Here is a 19,857-nt window from a genome sequence, read left to right as displayed (position 1 = left end):
ATGTCTCCATGAACTTCTCTATCTTATATAATAAAACTATAATATAATATGAATTAATGAAGGCACTTGCTTTTAACTAGATTTTTTCAAAGTCAAATAGAACAAATATAAGAAAGAAAATGTATAAAAGAAAGATTTAAGAAATGGAAAACCGTTGTCACTGCTTGAATAAATGATGTTAAGAACACATTTTAAAATCTCTTCCATTTAAGAAAAGGCATAATTCTAAAATGAAGAAGCAGATAAGATTAAAGTTTGATAAGTTATAACAAAAAGAAAAACACTCTGGTTCCTCTAAAGAAGGGTGGAACACTACCAGCACGCCGAATGCAACATATAGTATTCCATTATTGGTCTTTACTACGTAGAGCTAAATAAGACAAGGGCTCAGGCTACTTCTTGGACCAATGCATTGTTCCTTTTTTAAGGCAGGTTGAAAGGAAAGGGAATAGAAAAGTGAGGAGAGAGGACTCTATACTCACTGTCAGGAATACTGAACTTTATGCAAAAAGAAAAGCCTAAACTCTATATAACAACATGGGTGATGAGGCAGGCCACCAGCACAAACGTATCTAAGATAATCTGATAAAGAGGAGAAAGAAACTAACTTTGATTAAATATCTACTATGTATTATTTTAGGGAATAAGATTTGGCTTATTTGAATATAATCATTTGTTTTCAAGAACACATTTCATTGCCCTCTGAACAACTCCCTTTAAGTCTTCTTATTTCTTCAGTCTCTTTCACATTTTCAGATGATTCTATCTGCATTTGTGTCATTAAAGTAGATATGAAGTACTGCTATGGAGTTATACTATAATGTTAAGAACGATTTGCATTAACTTTCTAAAGCATTTTGGACAGTCTTCCACCCTGAGAATATTATAAACCTCATAGATAATGTCAGCATGGTCAATATCCCAGCAAGTTGGGGTTTTTTTTTGCATTCCTGTATACTTTTGTTTCATAAATGAAACAATATCATATTTTTTTTTTTTTTTTTTTTTTTTGTGAGGAGATCAGCCCTGAGCTAACATCCGCCAATCCTCCTCTTTTTTTTTTTGCTGAGGAAGACGGCCCTGGGCTAACATCCGTGCCCATCTTCCTCCACTTTATATGGGACGCCGCCACAGCATGGCTTACCAAGCAGTGCGTCGGTGCGCGCCCGGGATCCGAACCAGCGAACCCCGGGCCGCCGCAGCGGAGCGCGCGCACTTAACCGCTTGCGCCACCGGGCCGGCCCCAACAATATCATATTTTTAAAACTGATCCAGTGGCTCTCAGGGATAGGAATGCCTCAATCACTGGCTATAATCAGCTGGCAACTGGCAGAATCACGAATACTTTAATATTTTCATGATTATAAATTGTACTGACATCTACAAGATTTGAGATCACAAATTGTTTTCAGTACCAAGGCTTTACTTTTACTTCGATACTTACGTTATACTCAGACACTACTCCCTTATAAACTTCATAAAACTCTTCAACATTAACTCGATCCATGTTGAACTATATTAAAGAAAAAAAAAATAAGCCAACCAACAAAAGAAAATAAAATGAGCCACACTTAGCACTCAACATTTATGATCTCTTGGATATATTTTCTTTACCTTAAAATGTAAACCTTACATAAATTAAACACTCTTTGAAGGAAAAATGTTATTAAAGATCAGCTCATCAATAATAAAAATGTATAACATTTATTGAGTATTTAATGTATCAAGCATTGTTCTGCACACGCATCATCTCGTTTAATCCTCACAACAACTCTACGACGTAAGTAGTATCAGTAGTGTTCATAGCCCCGATCTGCAGATGAGGCTGAGACTCAGAGGGGTTATGTAACCTTCACAAATGGCATTCCATCTCAAGCAGTCTGATCCCATTGATCAGCCTCCTAACCACTACACTATACCTCTCTCTGAATAAAACCTCATTCTCAATGCAAAAAAGACTGATGTACAATGTACTGTTGTTTATTGGTAGACTAGTGGCACAAGAAAGAAATATTACTGAAGAAAAGTACTTTAGATTTGTACTTCAGGTTCATAAAGGGGGCTGAAAATAATACCTTTTTCCTCCCAAGCATTCAGAAAAATCCCTAGTTAGTCTGGTTCATAATAAAGCACTTATACAAGTCATCTGGAATTCCTACTGCTCTTCAAAAAGAATTGTAAGAGTATGCTTACAAGATAAGCCTACAAAGACTCGTTCTTATCCAGGCTGGATTTAAATTTAGTTAGAAATAAAATTTCATTAAGTCCTAGGGTCTCAAGAACCAAAACTTCAATTTTTCTCTAAATAGCCTCAGAATTTCCAATTTTATTTTCCCTCCTACTTTGCTTCTTTACTGTTGCCAGGATTGAAGATCACTAAGAAATTTCTGCCTACTCAGATAATAATTCCAACTAGGAAGATTTATTTTCATAGTCAACATAACTATTACAGAGAGGGAATTTTGTTTGATTTCAGTTTTATCTTGTAAATTGTATTATTTAATTATTATAATACAACTTATTAATACAACAAAATAATAACAGAAGATATAATTTATTAAGTACTTAGTAATTTGCCCCGGAAATTCTACAAGGCATTGTATAGGGTTATTTCATTTAATCCACAAAATAATCCATCGAGGCAAATAATAATGTTCTCATTCCCTAGCTGAGAAAACTAAAGACAAGAATGCTTAAAATTGGGCGAAGGTCACATACCTAGAAAGCAGCTGACCCATGATTCAGAAATAGAGCTTTCTGACACCAAAAATCAATGACTGCGATTGCTACTAAACCACCACACCTCCCCCAGAGTTCAATTAATTCTTTTTTAATTATTCTTATTTTCACTGAGCATCTATTATGGCCAATCACTAGGTTGTGGGCCTCGAGTTAGATGTTTAAATGTTTAAATCTAAAATTTCCACAGTGAATATTACTTAAGTGGGCTTAGTTCCTACAATCCTGTAACTACATCACCAAGCTAACACCTTGAGAACGTTTTGGCTAACAATTTCTTTATAGTCTTAGGTAAGAATCTTCAAATATCAACTTCTTGATCAATCTCCATGTTGTGTCTGATGACTTGCAAACTAGTTCATATTTCTGACCTTTTTTGGCTTATGGGCATTCCCACCAATGAGGGACACAAAATAGGCAGAACCCCAGTTAGTGCCCTGACCTCTGATTTTGGATGATCCTAAGACTTCATAAAAATCAAAAGCAGTTCCTTTTCAGAAAAAGAGCACATAAATTATGTTGGTAAGAAAATTCTCAGCTCCAAAATCGATATTTCACTATCATAATAGCATAAACTTGCTGGCCTTCAAACATTATAAAACCCAAATTATTTATCTGATTCCTAAATAATTTTACCCCATTCTTCTCAAATGCACTGGCAAGTACAGCACAAAAGTGTGAGCTCTACAGAAAAGGGTGCTGTTTCTTCACTGAAAGGTCTCCTGAAAACGTGTCCGCAGGGCAACTGTGAATGACTGCGGGCTCTGGAGATCCAGTGGCGGACCGCCAACACACAGGCCCAAACGTGCGAACTCCAAAGAAGGTCCCGAGGGAAAGTCCACAAACCAGCCAAGGCCCTGGTCAGGGAAAACATCTGAACTGATGCTCTCCCTTCATTCTCTTCTTAGTCACCAATCCAGACAACAGAAAACTCATTATATCTACTCAATTCAACTCTGTTTTTTGTTAAGAACTGAACACATTGTTTCAGTCTGTATTTATTTCACAACTAAGGTTCCAGGAATTGTATAAACCTACCTTATAAGCTTAAATTAGGTGCACCATTTCAATATCGGTTCTCTCAGTGAAAGATTATATGGGTCACATCATTCCAAAAACATTTTTTGATTATAAGGTTATCAAGTTCAGTAAATATATCTTTTTATTTTTAATGTGTTGAGTTCAAGAGTGCACACAGAAAATTCAATGTAAAACATTTTAAAATATACTTCAAAAAAACCCAAAATTCCTCAATAAGTTATGACTCATTGCTACCTACCATTTGCATAGCTGAGATTTCAAAACCTGCATCTCGGATAGACATCAGGATCTTTCCCAGCAGTCCTGAAAATACAGAACAAATGAGTGCAAAAATACAAAATTCTTAGTTTCTTAGAAATGCAAATTTTCTACATCAAAGTACTTTGCTTACACTCTATATGAAGAAATCACATATTTCTGCAAGGGAAACTAAATCTCTAATACTGACCATTACATGTATTCACTTAATAAGTGCTGCAGGAATATCAAAAATGATCCTGAAGATTTTGCAAAAACTTTTCAGGTACAATTTTGCCTTTAAGGCTCTTGAAGTCTAGTGATATAGAGAACATAAAAATAAAACAATTAAAATTAATATTACAAAAAAATGAAATGCCAAAGTACCAGATACAGAAGGAGTTCAAATGAGTTCAAAGAAGGAGAACTATCAAATTAAAACTGAAGCAGTGGACAGAAGTTTCAAGGGAAAATGAGAGCATGAACTGATCTTTAGAGGCTATGGATACATAGGATTATATAGGGACAGAGGGATAAAAGAAGAGAAGGCACAAATCCGGGAAAATATGAGCATGTTCGCACAACACAAGAAAAAAAAGCTGAAAAACAAAAGAGATTTAATCCTAATTGATGAAGGCCTTGGATGTCAACATGATGAATTGGGTCTTTTTCCCACAGATCAGTGATTTTTACAATGGGGTCTGTAGACTCTGGGGGTTTAGGACTGATTTTGAGATTCCATTAGTTTTCTATAAAAATCTTCTAAACTTTTTTTTTTCTAGTCAACTAAAATTCTCTCTCAGTCTCACATAAACACACACACATGCACACCCCATATTCTGGACCATCTGGATGCTCACCTAGTAACCCCAAGTCACCAAGTAGTTATCAGTGCCTGAATGCGCATTTTTATTTACTATCTTACTGCAGCGAAGTAGTACTATTTTAATTGTAGCAGGCTGAGGGATAAAAAACCCCACAAGGACAGATCTATTTCTCAAATGATACATTTGTACCAAGTCAAGGCCAGATGATACAGCATGCTCCAGAAACAAAGGTTTCTCAGAAGTTTGAAGAGTAGAGCAGGCCCATGCTGAACTCAGAGCAGTCTGTACCACATTCATGTCCAGCTTGGTAATTTAGTTTTGGCAAACATCCTTTGTCACATTAATGTTGTTAACTTAAATTTTATCCATTTTATAGTTTCATTGATAATGAATTTGTAAATTGTTTTAGTTATACAGTTGTATGTGCAAAAGTTCATATTTAGTTTTATATTTGGACATATTTAAGTTGCATTAGAATTAAAATAATTTAAGTCAACACTGGGTGTCCATCAGAATATTTTTACTCCAAAAGGAAACACTGCCAAAAGAAATGGAGGGTCACTGAAAATGATTACCAGGAGAGTACAGGACAAAGTAGTTTTTTAGTAAGATTACTAATGTAATAATGACGGGCAAGATGGTCTGAAGAAAGGAATAAGGAATAGAAAGAATAGCAAGAGCTTTTGAAATCTTCTAGCCTGATGACCGGACTTGCATGGCGGCAGCAGAGAAAGAAAGAAGTAACGAATATAAGACATTTCCCAAGAAGAAGTAACAGGACTAGACAGGACACAGAGAGTGAAGATGAAGGAATAAAACTTTTGTGTCTATTGACTGGAAGAATGATATAGCACCTTTAAGAAGACAACAAGTAATGAAACCAAATTAATTAAGGAAAAAGACATTGAATTATTTTGGACATAGAAAAAGAATTTCAGAAACGATGAAATCCAGCCATTTGTGACAACATGGATGGACATTGAGGGTATAATGCAAAGTGAAATAAGTCAGAGGGAGAAGGTCAAATACCATATGATTTCCTTCATTAAGTAGTAGATAATAACAACAATAAACAAACACATAGAGACAGAGATTGGATTGGTGGTTACCAGAGGGGAAGGAGGGAGGGAGGAGGGCGAAAGGGATAATTGGGCACATGTGTGTGCTGATGGGTTGTAATTAGTATTTGGGTGGTGAACATGATGTAATCTATGCAGAAATAGAAGTATAACGATGTAAAAAAAAAAAAACCTTTTTCTTCCTGGGTTGTTAAGTACAGGATATTAACATCAATAAAAACTTGAAGATATACCAGAGAGGTTAAAATTAAAAAAAAGAAAAAAAGAAAAAGAATTTCAGAACAGAACACTGATTTACATTTGAGGAGACAGCATATTCAATGGTTGAAAAAAATCATCAAGGAATGAATGAATAAACTCACTATACAAAATTAGTGATATGGGATTGCATTCCAATAGATAGATAGGTAGAGAGATATAATGAGGGGTACAAAGAGGTTAGAGCTGAAATGATGAGAACAGATGACTGCTTGTTTGACAAAAAGAAGGGCAAAAGCAAAAAAGAGCTGGGAGGAATGAGTTTTGAGAAAATATCTAAAGTTTGGGGATTGAAGAATGAAAATGAATAAAGACAGATACGTAAAAGGAGATGTGCAAGAGAACAAAGAAGAAAAGTATTACAGTAGTATCAAAATATCAAATGGAGGGGGAAATTCTTAGAATATAGAGATAGTCAAGAACTAAAGGAGATCAAGAATCCTGGGAACTGAGATAAGACCTCAGCTTAAGCAAGATGGTCTGGTGATATTCAAGACACATGAGAATACATCCACAGGGTGTTAGGAAAGAGAAATTAGAGGATCTACTGGAAATCTGTACCAAAGATTCAGATGACATTGGATATGGGAATGTTAACCAAAATTCCAAATCTTCTATCAATAGGAAAAATATAGCCACTAGTTAGGAAGGAAAAAAGTAAATGAACAATTATTGGGTGCTGAGCTCTTTCATAGGAAATTATTTCATTTAATCCTTAAAGCAATACTCTCAAAGGAGACCTACTATCCCATTACAAAGATGAAGAGACATCAAGGTTTGGTGAGGATAAATAACTTGTCTAAAATCACAACATTATTGGGTCTCCAAATCTCACTGTCTTTCCACAAGTTTTAATAAGGAAAAGGAATGCGTATGTGGAAACGTGGTATGTAAAACTCTGCAGACTATATAACTCCCAGAGGCAAGGACCATATTCATCTTAGTACTCGTACCTCCAGTGCCTGGCATAGTGTCTGGCACGTAGTCAGTGTTTAACAGATACTGTTCACTAAATTACAAAATTAATAAAAGAAATAACCAAAGAAACATACAATCATAGCTCTGCTTGATGTAAGTCTAAGGAACTCTAAAGCTCTTCAGAGCACAATTTGAAAACACTGGCAAACTGTAAAGGGGTAATTCAAGTTAGAGAGGGGGAAAAAATTATTAAAAAATGTTGGCCTAATGATTTGAGAAAAAAACTTCATACTTACTTCGTCATATAAAAACAGTAATCCAAAATTAATCTAAAGTAAACGTAAAAAAATTAAGGCAATTGATTAGAAAAACATATAGCTGACAATTTTCCTCTCATGAGAGAGGTAGCCTTTTTTGGTGAGGAAGACTGGCCCTGAGCTAACATCTGTTGCCAATCCTCCTCTTTTTGCTGAGGAAGACTGATCTGAGCTAACATCTGTGCCCATCTTCCTCTCTTTTTTGTATGTGGGATGCCACCACAGCATGGCTTGATGAGCAGTGCATCGGTCTGCGCCTGGGAATTGAACCTATGAACCCTGGGCCGCCGAAGCAGAGTGTATGAACTTAACCACTCTGCCACCAGGCCAGCCCCAAGAGGTAGCCTTTTTAAATATAAGCAGCAAAGAAAAAAAAAAGAGGAGAGTTCTGCTTCTGCTATGGCTGAGTAGCTCCTTTTGGAACAACCTTTTCACGGATAACTACAAACTCCAGAAAAAACATAAAAATACAACTACCTGGAGACACTGAGTGGGTTCCCTGTTTTTGCAGTGTTTAGCCTGGGGGAAAGCCACAGTCTGCATGGAAACTCTGATTGAAGAGCCACATGATTAGCAAGCTTAAAGAACTAGAAGACAGGGTTTGGGCAACCACAGACACTATAAAGTGAGTAGATAGATAACCCCAGACAAAAGAAAAGCCAGAGAAGGAAGCCTGAATTCTGCATATAAACTTTGCTCAAATCTTGGGAAAAGTGAAGCATTCATGTATGGAGCAGACTCCAAGAAGGCCAGCCAAGGTTAAAAGAACTGAACTGAGCTTTGAGTTACCACCTACCAAAGTAGAGACCGAGATTGCCTGATCAATTTAGCAAGTTTACTGCTAAATCCTGCTTGCATTTAAAATGTCAATATATCTTTGAAGAAGATGACAAAATCCAGAAAATTTCTACAATATATCATTCACAATGCTCAGGATACTAACCAAAATTATTTGATATATGAGGAAACAGAAAAACATGACCTATTCCCAAGACAAAAGGGAATCAATGAAAACCAACCTGGATGACCCAGATATTAGAATTAAGAAACAAAAATTTTAAAATTACTTTTATAACTGCTTCATGAATAAAAGAAAAATATGCTCAAAATAAATGAAAATATAGGAAATCTCATAAATAAAAACTAAAAAATTATCAAATGGAAATAAAACTGAAAAATACAACATCTGAACTACAAAATTCACAGTAGAGACTTAACAGTAGAACAGACATACGAGTAGAGTCAGTGAATGTGAAGAGAAATCAACAGAAATTATCCAATTTGAAGAAAGAAGATAAAATATTCAAAAAACAATGAACAGTATCAGAGCAAAACAATACCAAAAAGTCTAACATACATGTAATTGGACAGAAATAAGACAGATATATTTAGAGACAAAATGGCTGAATTTTTCTAAATTAGGAAAAAGGCATAAATTTAGATTCAATAGGTCAACAAATTTCAAGCAGGATTTTTTTTTTAAAGAAAACTAGGCTGTTTATATAATTCAGCAGCCAAAAATCAAAAATGATACATTGTATATAAGGAATAACAATTTCAATGACTGCTAATTTTTCATAAGAAAAATGGAGGCCAGTGGACAGCTGAACATTTTTAATGTGCTAAAAGAAAAATAAAAACAAACCATCAACTTGAAACTCTATGTCCAGCACAAAATCTTTCAGGAATGACCGTAAAATAAAACCATTTTGATATAAAAGAAAATTAAAGGAATTTGTTGTTAGCAAATTCATACTTCAAGAAATGTTAAAGGAAGTTATTTAAGCTGAAGGGAAATGAAACAAGATGGAATTAAGATCTTCAGGAAGAAATGACAAGCATAGTTAAAGGTAATATGTGGGTAAATACAAAAGACTATTTTTTCCTCTTAATTTCTTTAAAATACATACATCTAGGGCGGGCCCTGTGGCTTAGTGGTTAAGTGTGCACGCTCCGCTACTGGTGGCCCGGGGTTCGGATCCCGGGTGTGCACCGATGCACCGCTTCTCCGGCCATGCAGAGGCCACATCCCACATACAGCAACTAGAAGGATGTGCAACTATGACATACAACTATCTGCTGGGGTTTTGGGGGGAAAAAAAGGAGGAGGATTGGCAATAGATGTTAGCTCAGAGCTGGTCTCCCTCAGCAAAAAGAGGAGGATTAGCACGGATGTTAGCTCAGGGCTGATCTTCCTCACAAAAATACATACACCCAATTAAAGTAAAAATTTTAACATTCTTTTGTAAATTTAAAACATATGTACATGTAACATATATCAGAAACATAAACCTGGGTAGAGGGAGTAAATGGACCTATATGATTGAATGATTTCCACATTTTATGTGAAGTGGTACAATATTAACTCTAAGAAGATCGTGAAAATCAAGGATGTATGTTTTAACCCTTAGAACAGTGATTATCAAAGAACAGTCCCCAAACAAGCAGCATCAAGATCACCTGGGAACTTGTCAGAAATGCAAATTCTGAGGACCAACACTAGACTCACTGAATCAGAAACTCAGTGGGTAGAGACCAAAAATCATTGGTTTAACAGGCCCTCCATGTGATTCTGTTACACACTAAAAAGTTTGAGAACCATAGTCCTTGAGTAACCACTAAAAAAGAAAATAAAGAAAAGATATATAACTAAAAGGCCAATGAATAAATTAAAATGGGATTCTTAGAAATATTCAATTAATCCAATAGAAAGAAGAAAAGGATAAGGATCAAAAGGAGGGAGGAGACTAGAAAACAAATAGTAAACCTAAAACCAATCATATTAATAACTACATTAAATGTTAGTGAACTAAAAATTACCATTTAAAGGCAGAGATTTTATATGAAGTAATAAAACAGGATCCAACTATATGCTATCTACAGGAAACCAATTTTAAATTTAAAGACACAGGTAAGTTGAAAATAAATGGATGGAAAAAGATATACCATGCAAACAATCAGTATAAGAAAACTGGAGTGGTTATATTAATTTCAGATAAAGTAGAATTTATGATAAAGAGTATTACCAGAGATAAATATCTCAAGAGGCACTGGAGACAGTACTTTTGACATAGAGCTGGAGGAAAATGAATGTTCACAGCAAAAAAGAGCATTGAGCAACAGCACAGAGATGTAAAATAGCATGGTTCTTTTGGTGGAGGGGAAATGAAACAAGAGAGAACGTAGGCGAGATGGCAGAAGCCATTTGCCAGAAGAAGTTTTGGACCATATACAGAGGTTTGGATTTTATCCTACAGGCCCAAAGTTCTCAAAACTTTTTAGTCTCTTGGACCCTTTAGCTCTTAGAAATTATTGAAAACTCTAAAAATCTTTTATTTATATAGGTTATATCCATCAATGTTACAAAGTAAATTTAAAAATATTTATTAATTTAAATATAACAAAAATTCTTTACATGTTAACATAAATACCATTTTTGTGAGAAAAACTACTATATTTAAAAAAAATTAGTTAGAAGAGTGGCATTGTTTTACATTTTTAAAAATCTCTTTAATGTCTAACTTAATGGAAAGCAGCTGTATTCTCACATCTGCTTCAACTGTCAATCTGTTGCTATGTGTCATTTTAGTTAAAGTATATTTAGTTGAAAATAGTGGAGTATTTTAATAGCTTTTAACATAATTGTATATATTCCTCTTTAGTTAACAAATGGTAGTTTCTGAAAAGCACAGTGCAACATATAATTTCCCACTTCTTACCAATGAACTTTTTTTTACCGTTAACAATAAAATCCAATGGTCTATCTTGTACTTTGAATGAATCTTTTACAATGTGTGATTTTGTAACATCACACATTGATCATTGGAAAATATCAGTTCACTGAGTTATGCAGATCTTCCAAATGCTGACTCACTTCATTACACCACGTCCAAAAAATCACATTTGTTAATATCATCACCAATTTCATCAGAAAAGAGTCTTTAAGTATTGGGAAGCTGTCAAGCTCAAGGTACTGAATACATTTTTCTAAGATCCTAATTCTAATTTTCACTTGTAATTTTATCTTCTTTTGGATTTTTATCTTTGGCAGCAACTATTGTCAGCTGTCATTTCTCTGAAATGACAGGCTTACTTAATTTTTAAAAAATGCCTGCCAAATACCCAAGTCTGAACAAACATAGTTTATCTGTCAGTCCTTCTTCCAAGTAAAATGGTATTCCACGAAAAAGGCATCTAGTTGAGCTCACCATTCAAGCAATTGTACAAATGCTTTTCCTAAAGACAGCATCATATTTCAATACGGAGAAAAAGTGCTTTATGTATACTTCCCATTTCTTCACATAGAATATTAAAAAAGACCTATACTTGAGGGTCAAAAATTAATAAAATTAGTAATTTTTACTGCTTCATTAAGGACAGTCTTAGGTGAAAGAGGCTTTTTTTTCCTGCAAGCCCATGATGGTTAAAAATACACTAAGTACTAGTGCAGTTTGCTGCCACTGTCTTGATCTGTGATAAGGCACCAGCAGTTCTACCCACCATTGCTTTTGCACCATCAGTGCAAATGTCAACACATTTTAAAAGGCAAATAAACTCTTAGTATTATTATGAGAACAGATTTGATCTCAAAGATATCTAAAACGGTCTTACTATAATAAAGAAAATTCTTTTACATGATTACATAAGAATCCTGATCTAAATATGAAAGCAGTATTAAGTTCTACGCACTAACCAATATGAGGAGAAATCTACAATCTTTATCTATTGTAAATCCGTAATTGCATTTAACTACGCCCTGTGGAATGTACCTTTTGAACAGAATAATTCTATTCACAGAGAAACCAATAAAAAAGTTATAGTCCAAGTAATAGTGCCATTCTGCCAAGAGCAGTCAGACACAAGTCAAGGATATTGCTTTTTTTATATTCAGTTGGCTATGTGTGGAGGCAGCATAGAAGGCATTTAAGAAACCTGTTATGTGATTAACAGTTTGAAACAATAAACTGTCAATAATCATATGTTCTTTACTTTGTTCCAGATAGAAAATGTTCGGGTGACTAAACAAATGACAATAACTATGTAAATGAAGTAACAAAAAAAAAAAGTAAAATTGTATGCCACGCAGAAAACAAGTTGAACAGGGTCAAACACAGCAGACTGCTTGTTTTATTCGGCCGATGTTTGCATAGCTGATTTGTTTTTATAATGGTTTGCTTATAAAACCATGAATACTACCTCTGAAATGTTTGAATGTCAAATCACCTCTCCATCTCTACTCCCAGTGCCTCAGTCCATGTCTTGCATTATGATTATTATATTGGATTACGATTATATTGGATTATGACTATTATATCTTATACTTTTCTTGGACTGTTCAAAAGCCTCTTTATAAGTGGCCACTCTGTATCTAATCAACAATATCAGACATCTATTGCTTTGCCTTTATAAAACTCTTGCTTCTCCTGGGATCAGGAGCGCCCCATCCTCTTTCGGGAAAACTGATCCCACTAGCCATTTGATTGAAAAGGGAGCTGCCATCTTCCTACGCGACTCTATAATCACGGCCTCAGCCAGTGGTCAAGTGGGTGCCACACCTAAACAGAGTCAGTCTTAGCACTCTGCTTCTGAAGCCATTCCCCTAGGAATGGGCCTATAATTGGCATCAGCCAATCAGAGTCCTTCCCTGGGAATTTTTTTAGCTAGAACCAGGGAAAAAAGCATTCTTTCCACGGTGTTTATAAGTATATGAGCCCTGCATTGCTGGCAACACACCCCCCCCGCCAAGGTGCTGGGAAAAGCTTATCTAAGAGCATAGAGCTGACAGTCAAGAGAAGCAAATATGAAAGCCAAAGAGAACAGAGATATTGACTGAGTCCCTGCTCAGAGTCCTCCCTAAGTCCAGCTCCAGCCCTGCCCTTCTTCCAGTAGTATGATTAAATGAGATAGTATTAGGGAATTCAAGTTGGGTTTCTATCAGTTGCATAAATTAAGCCATTTTAAAAGGCAAATAAACTCTTACAGGAGGCAATGTACTGCAGCCTGGGAAAGAACACTTATAGTAGGAAGGGTAGAAAAAGAAGAAATAGTAATTTTGAAAGCTACAGTATTCTGATGTGTGCTGATTCTGATAGAAGAAAAATCAGAGACAGCAACAAAAATCCTATGCATGCCAAATGATCAAAAAGTGGGATTAGAAGAAGATCCCTCTGTCTATAAAGTTTATAAAATGATTACGGTCGGAGAGTGTAAGAGAAGTAACTGACAATAAAATACTCAGGTACATTAAAGTTCAAACAATATTTTTAGAAATAGCAGCCTTAACCATTTAAATAAAAACAGGCTTGCACCATATAAGGGAAACAAAACTGCAAGGTAATTGAATAAAACAGGCAGTTTAACACCAACTGGTATCAATAACATAAAAAAAAAGGAACAGTAAGGTTTTCACACGATTTAAATCACATAACATAACATGGTCTGCACCACTTGGAAGACAACAAACTGGCATTAGGCTTATATGATCCAGGATGGATGCACAGGTGCATGGTAAGGTATCCTAGGTCACCAAGTAGATATAATGAGGTACAGGTATAATGAGGTGCTAATATAATGTCCAAGACTTATTGAGGTACGGAAGTGGCAACATTATGAGAGTGTTGGGGATTAGGACAAGCTTCTCCCAAGAGTTACTGTGAAAATCCAGCTTGACTCTCAAGTGAAATCAAATAAAGATCAGATTTTTTTTTTGTTTTGAATTAATACATAAATTGAAGTAGAGGTATGTATTTTTTTTTTTTGAGGAAGATTGGCCCTGAGCTAACTAACATCTGTTGCCAATATTCCTCTTTTTTCTTTTTTCTCCCCAAAGCCCCAGTACATAATTGTATAACCTAGTTGTAGGTCCTTCTAGTTCTGCTACGTGGGACGCCACCTCAGCCTGGCTTGATGAGCAGTGAGCAGGTCCGCGCCCAGGATCCGAACTGGGCAACCCTGGGCTGCTGAAGCGGAATGCGCGAACTTGACCTCTACGCCACCAGGCCAGGCCCTAGAGGTAAGTATTTTTGAGAATCCACTGTTTCTCCCTCTGACCTGGTAACTGGTCAGGGTTAATAAATCAGTGTTAGCAGATGTGCCTTGATTTGGCTCTGTTACCTATCATCATCCCTGCAAGAAAGGGTACCTAGATTGAGAGGCAGCCCTTATAAATTGAAGTGGGATTAAATTGCTCACAGCCTAGAGTTGAAAATGAGTTGTTCTCTCGCTCCTTACAGCTGCCGAGGAGGGGTAAAACCTCCCACAGTGCGGCATAGAGAGAGGAAGATTATCAACAATTACTACACATGAGACATTTGGCCAGGGGCTGAGTATATCAATTTGCTCTCCAGGCCACAGAAGTAACTGCTGGCAAATTATGTAGTTTGAAGAGACTTCTCCTTGGCCCATCTCAACTCAACCTCTCTATGGCCTCAGCTTCCTCATTTGTAAAAGGGGGTAAAACCTACCTCACAGGGTTGCTATGAGATTAAATGTGTCTGTATATGTGAAATTCGTAGAACAGCCAATGGCACACCATAGCACTTTTAGGTAATGTTAACAGTAGTAGAGTAGAACCAGAGCCAATAATACTGCTAAGTGAGTTAGGATGAATTCAGCTGAATGCATAGCTTTGCTTATAGAATTAGCATGAATTTAATTTTTAGCAGTACTATTAAAATGCAATCATTTTATCTCTCTCATTTCACAAAAGAACATTGTGTTGCCAAAGCCTCTCCAGGGGGCTGATGCTAGCCCAAGTCACATCTAATGAGATGGCTGCAACGAGTGATGAGAAGCAGATCACCAGGATCATGGCAATGCTCAGCTACAGGCACAACAGGGCCTGGCAGACCCACTGGTCCTCAAAGGAAAGCCACTGTTGTCTAAGCTAGCAGTGCCTGGCAAACACATGCAAGTGGAAAAAAGGGGGTCCTTACATGGCACTTGACAAAGCAAGGCCTAACTCTCTCTCCCACTGGGAACTCCTAGAAACGTTTGAGGTGAACTTTGTAGAGAGCTAGAGTCTAGTATTAGTGGATGGGTGCATGTGTCAGTGAAACAATTTCTATAGGTTCATAAAGAGTATTTAAAACTTTAAGCAGAATTTGAGACAGAAAGTTTGCCTATAAAAATCCCTACAAAGGGAAAAATGGCAAGATAACACTTTATATATTAAGTCAATTTTTAAAATAAATCAAAATCACAAAACAAGATGGCAAATGTAGGATCAATCGGCTTATAAACCCCCATTTAAAGACAGTCTCCATTTTGGGGGAAATGCTAAAGCCCAACTATGTTCTACTTACATGACATAGAAAGGAAAATGAATTAAACATGAAAATTTAAAGGACAATGACATAGCAAGCAAATCCAAAATAGCCAAAGGGGTAGCAATATTAACAATGGACAAAATGAAAATCAGGGGAAAAACATATCTTAGGATAAAAAAGATGAAACTAGAATATTGCAAACTTATATGCATAGAATATGTGACCTATTTATAAAGGAAAAGAATACTAGAAGTAAAGGAGAAATAAAAAATACCATTCTCAAGCTCTGAGACTCAATAAAAATATTAATAAAAATGTAGCAGATTTTTACAAAAATTAAGCATATTCTAAACATACCATCAACATAACTATAATAAATAGAAACTATTTATTTGACCAAAATATAATAAAATGATAAAATTTCCATAAAAGTTAACAACAACAAAATTCAAAATCTTGGAAATTTACAAATACTCTCCTAAAGAATGATTGGGACAGTGTTGACTGGCACAAGAATGAATATCCAGAGTAACTAATCAGAATAAATCATCTCAAATCAACAAACAATAATATTTACAAGTTAGACTATAATGAAGCAGATATTATCATACACACACAACTGTGGAGGTATTGAATTGCTACCCTCTTTCTGGAGGATAAATTGGGCTTTATCAGAAACTTTAAAATGTTCTTGTCATTTGATATAAGAATTCCATTTCCTGAAATTATTCTAAGGATAAATAAGACGTTTGCAAAGATTTATATAGGAAAATGCTAACCACAAAATTATTAAAAATAAAAATTCTAAATAATAAAATAGGAAAAAGTTAAAGAGGAGTACAATCCTACAAGTGACTATTATTCATATTTTATAACTATGTTTTCAAAGATCATTTAATTGTGCAGAAAAAAATTCAAAATACAATGTTAGGTAAAAAAGAAAGTGCAATATAAGCATATAAATATGATAATTCCAATTCATTTTATGAAACTAGTATTACCATAATACCAAAACCAGACAAAGAGTACAAAAAAATAAAACTATACATCGATAATCCTTATGAATATAAATGCAAAAATCCTTAACAAAATATTGGAAAATAGAATTCAGCAATAAATAAAAAGAAGTATATACTGTGACCAAGTGAGGTTTATTTCAGGGATGCAAGCCTGGTTCATTGTTCCAAAAAATCAATCAATGTAATCTGCTATATTAAAAGGCTAAGGAAGGAAAATCACATGATCATGTCAATTGATACAGGAAACACATTCAAAAAAATTCAACATCCATTCATGATCAAAACTCTCAGGAAAAAAAATAGGAATAGAGGGGAACTTCCTGTACTTCATAAAGAGCATCTACAAAAAAATCTACAGCTAACATTATGCCTAATGGTGAAAGGCAAGAATGTTCATTCCCACTGTTCTTATTTAATACGGTGCTGGAAGTTCAAGCCAGTGCAATAAGGCAAGAAAAGAAAAGGCATACAGATCAGAAAGTAAGAAACATAACTGACTCTATTTGCATATGACATGATTGTCTATATAGAAAACCCAAAAACACTACAAAAAATATTCTAGAACTAATAATTGATTGCAGCAAGGTTGCAGGATACAAGATAGACATACAAAAATCAATTGTATATCTATATATTAGCAATAAGTACATGGGCACTAAAATTAAACTATAATACCATTTATAATCACTCAAAAAGAAAAAAAATTACTAAGTGTAAATCTAACAAAACATGCACAGGACTTATGTATGAAAACTACAAAATGCTTGATGGAAGACCTAAATAAATGGAGAGTCATATAGTGTCCATGATTTGGAACATTTAACATTGTAAAGATGCCAATTCTCCTCAAATTTATAAATAGGTTTAATGCAATTCCTATAAAAATCCCAGCAAGATGTTTGCTGGGAGATATAAACAAGATTATTCTAAAATTATATGGAAAAGTCAAGGAACTAGAGCAGCTAAAACAATTTTTTAAAAAAAGTAGGAGGAATCAATCTACCCAGTCTCCTGACTTATTATATAGCTACGGTAATCAAGACTCTGTAGTGGTGGCAGAGTGACAGACATATAGATCAATGGAACAGAATAGAAAACCCAGAAATGGAGCAAGTCTACACTGCGGAAGGATAACAGAAATTTGGGGGGAACAGCTAGTCTTCTCTCTGATATGTATTGTATGTGCTTGTCATATTATTTCATGTAATCTTCACAACAGCCCTATGAGGGAGGTACAATTATAAACTTCATTTCATAGATCTTTATCATCTATTCTCAAGGGTTAAAACATGCCCCAATAGCTAGTAAGTGATAAAACTAAATTTTAAAGCCAGTTCTGCTTGCCCCCAGAATCTGAGATTATGTTATATAATAATAAAATAGTAAAAATATGGGGCCGGCCCGGTGGCGCAAGCGGTTAATTGCGTGCGCTCTGCTCCGCTTTGGTGGCCCGGGGTTCGCAGGTTATGATGCCGGGCACGCACCGACTCACCGCTTGTTAAGCCATGTTGTGGCGGCGTCCCATATAAAAAGTAGAGGAAGATGGGCATGGATGTTAGCCCAGGGCCAATCTTCCTCAAGAAAAAGGGGAAGATTGGCATAGGATGTTAGCTCAGGGCTAGTCCTCCTCACAAAAAAAAAAAAGAAAAAAGAAAAAAAATAGTCAAAAATATGTAACTGGCTTATATATATCATTCAATCAAACAATTCATGTATATTGAAGGAGTTCAGAACATGCTACCCCAAAATATGTTGCTCTGGAATATTGACTATTTTGAGTTAAAGGCACTTGAAAAACAGCAAATACAAGAAAAACACTCTGACCGTCCTTCTTTTCCTTAAAAACAAGAGATGAAATTCCCATATGCAAGATGTCTTTCCTTTACCAGAAGGAAAGCAACATTCTTATCATCAGGGACCAGAAGCTGAGACAGAGAGAATTCTATACAGACAGACCTTGTTAAAATAATTCTCACCTTCCTTTAGCCTCCCCACATAGTTTAGTCACTTTTCTACAATTGGCACAATCGCCTCTCTCTGTTCAACCTAATATAAAAACAAGTAGGTTTTCTCCATTTCTTTGGGTTTTCATTCCTTATGAAGGCTCCTGTGTCATGTAAAACTTGTATTATATGTTTTTTAGTGCTTTTCTGCTGTTGATCTGTCTTATGTCAATCTAATTCTCAGGCCCAGCCAAAAAAACTCAGATGGTAAAGCTAAAAGTTTGCCTCCCCTACAATATGCAAGAATATGCATTATTTATATATGTGTGACTTGTCTTTTTTGATCTTTGGAATATAAACTATAAAATAGTTAACAAAGAAGAACATAGAATGCATATGTAGTAAATTTTGAATTGTTCAGATCACCCAATTTATTGATTATTCAGAGTTTAAGGTTTCCTTCCTTCTTACCATTTTGATGCTTATCAAATTTGAAGGAAAAAAAAGAGAGTGAACAATGATCATTTTATTATTTATTAGTAGCTCTAGAAAACTTTTCTAGATAGAAAATCACAAAGAGAAAAGTTAATTGTTAACAAGGTAGATGGATAATATTCTTCAAAGTTATGATAAAATTGGTTTTCATAGTTAATAATCCAGTAGTTTCAATTTTGCCACAAGTCTCTACATCAAAAATTATTTCCTGTGGAAATAACTAATTCTGATGTTAAGATCTTTCCTGAAGTGTTGATATTTTCCATTGATTTCACAATATCTATACAGTAACCTGTACATCTGAAAGCAACCTTGCAGCCAAGGAACCCCTCCCTCCCTTATACTGTGGAAAAACTTGAAAAACACCTTTACCACGAATGTTATACTTATTCCTTGCAATAGTAAGGTATAAATAGATGAAAACAAAAGCCTACTCATAGAAATGAGAGCCCATGAAAAGGACATTTTGGTGAGCAAAACAACTTACAAAACTAAACTTTAAAGAAGCAGCCAGGCTGTTGTACAAGACAGTTCACTACAACCTGGATAGATGGTGAGAAATGAAACTGAAAGATGGGAAAATGTCAACAAAGAAATCTTGCGTTTTTGGGGGGTAAGAACCTATGAAAGAAAAGTTTTAATCCTGATACAGCCAAGAATGCATGAACGAAGAAAATTGATAGATAAATAGATGATATGTTTAATATTAGTAATTAA

The 19,857-nt window shown here is 35.1% G+C and overlaps 1 protein-coding gene across 1 annotated transcript in view; it reads right to left on the bottom strand.

Moving 5' to 3' along the window:
• The window catches only part of NME7 (NME/NM23 family member 7), a 223,552-nt gene that overhangs the window by 108,760 nt on the left and 94,935 nt on the right, over positions 1-19,857 (bottom strand). Inside the window, exons 8-9 of the mRNA XM_058540119.1 lie at positions 4,019-4,083; positions 1,445-1,513 (exon numbers count right to left, since the gene is read on the bottom strand). Of these exons, the coding sequence (XP_058396102.1) occupies positions 1,445-1,513; positions 4,019-4,083 (134 nt within the window). The remainder of the gene's footprint in view (positions 1-1,444; positions 1,514-4,018; positions 4,084-19,857) is intronic.

This window comes from Diceros bicornis, chromosome 4 (assembly GCF_020826845.1).
Source record: "Diceros bicornis minor isolate mBicDic1 chromosome 4, mDicBic1.mat.cur, whole genome shotgun sequence".
Classification (NCBI taxonomy): domain Eukaryota; kingdom Metazoa; phylum Chordata; class Mammalia; order Perissodactyla; family Rhinocerotidae; genus Diceros; species Diceros bicornis.
The sequence above is the reverse complement of the archived record's forward strand: the minus strand, read 5'-3'. Positions and strand labels throughout refer to the sequence as shown.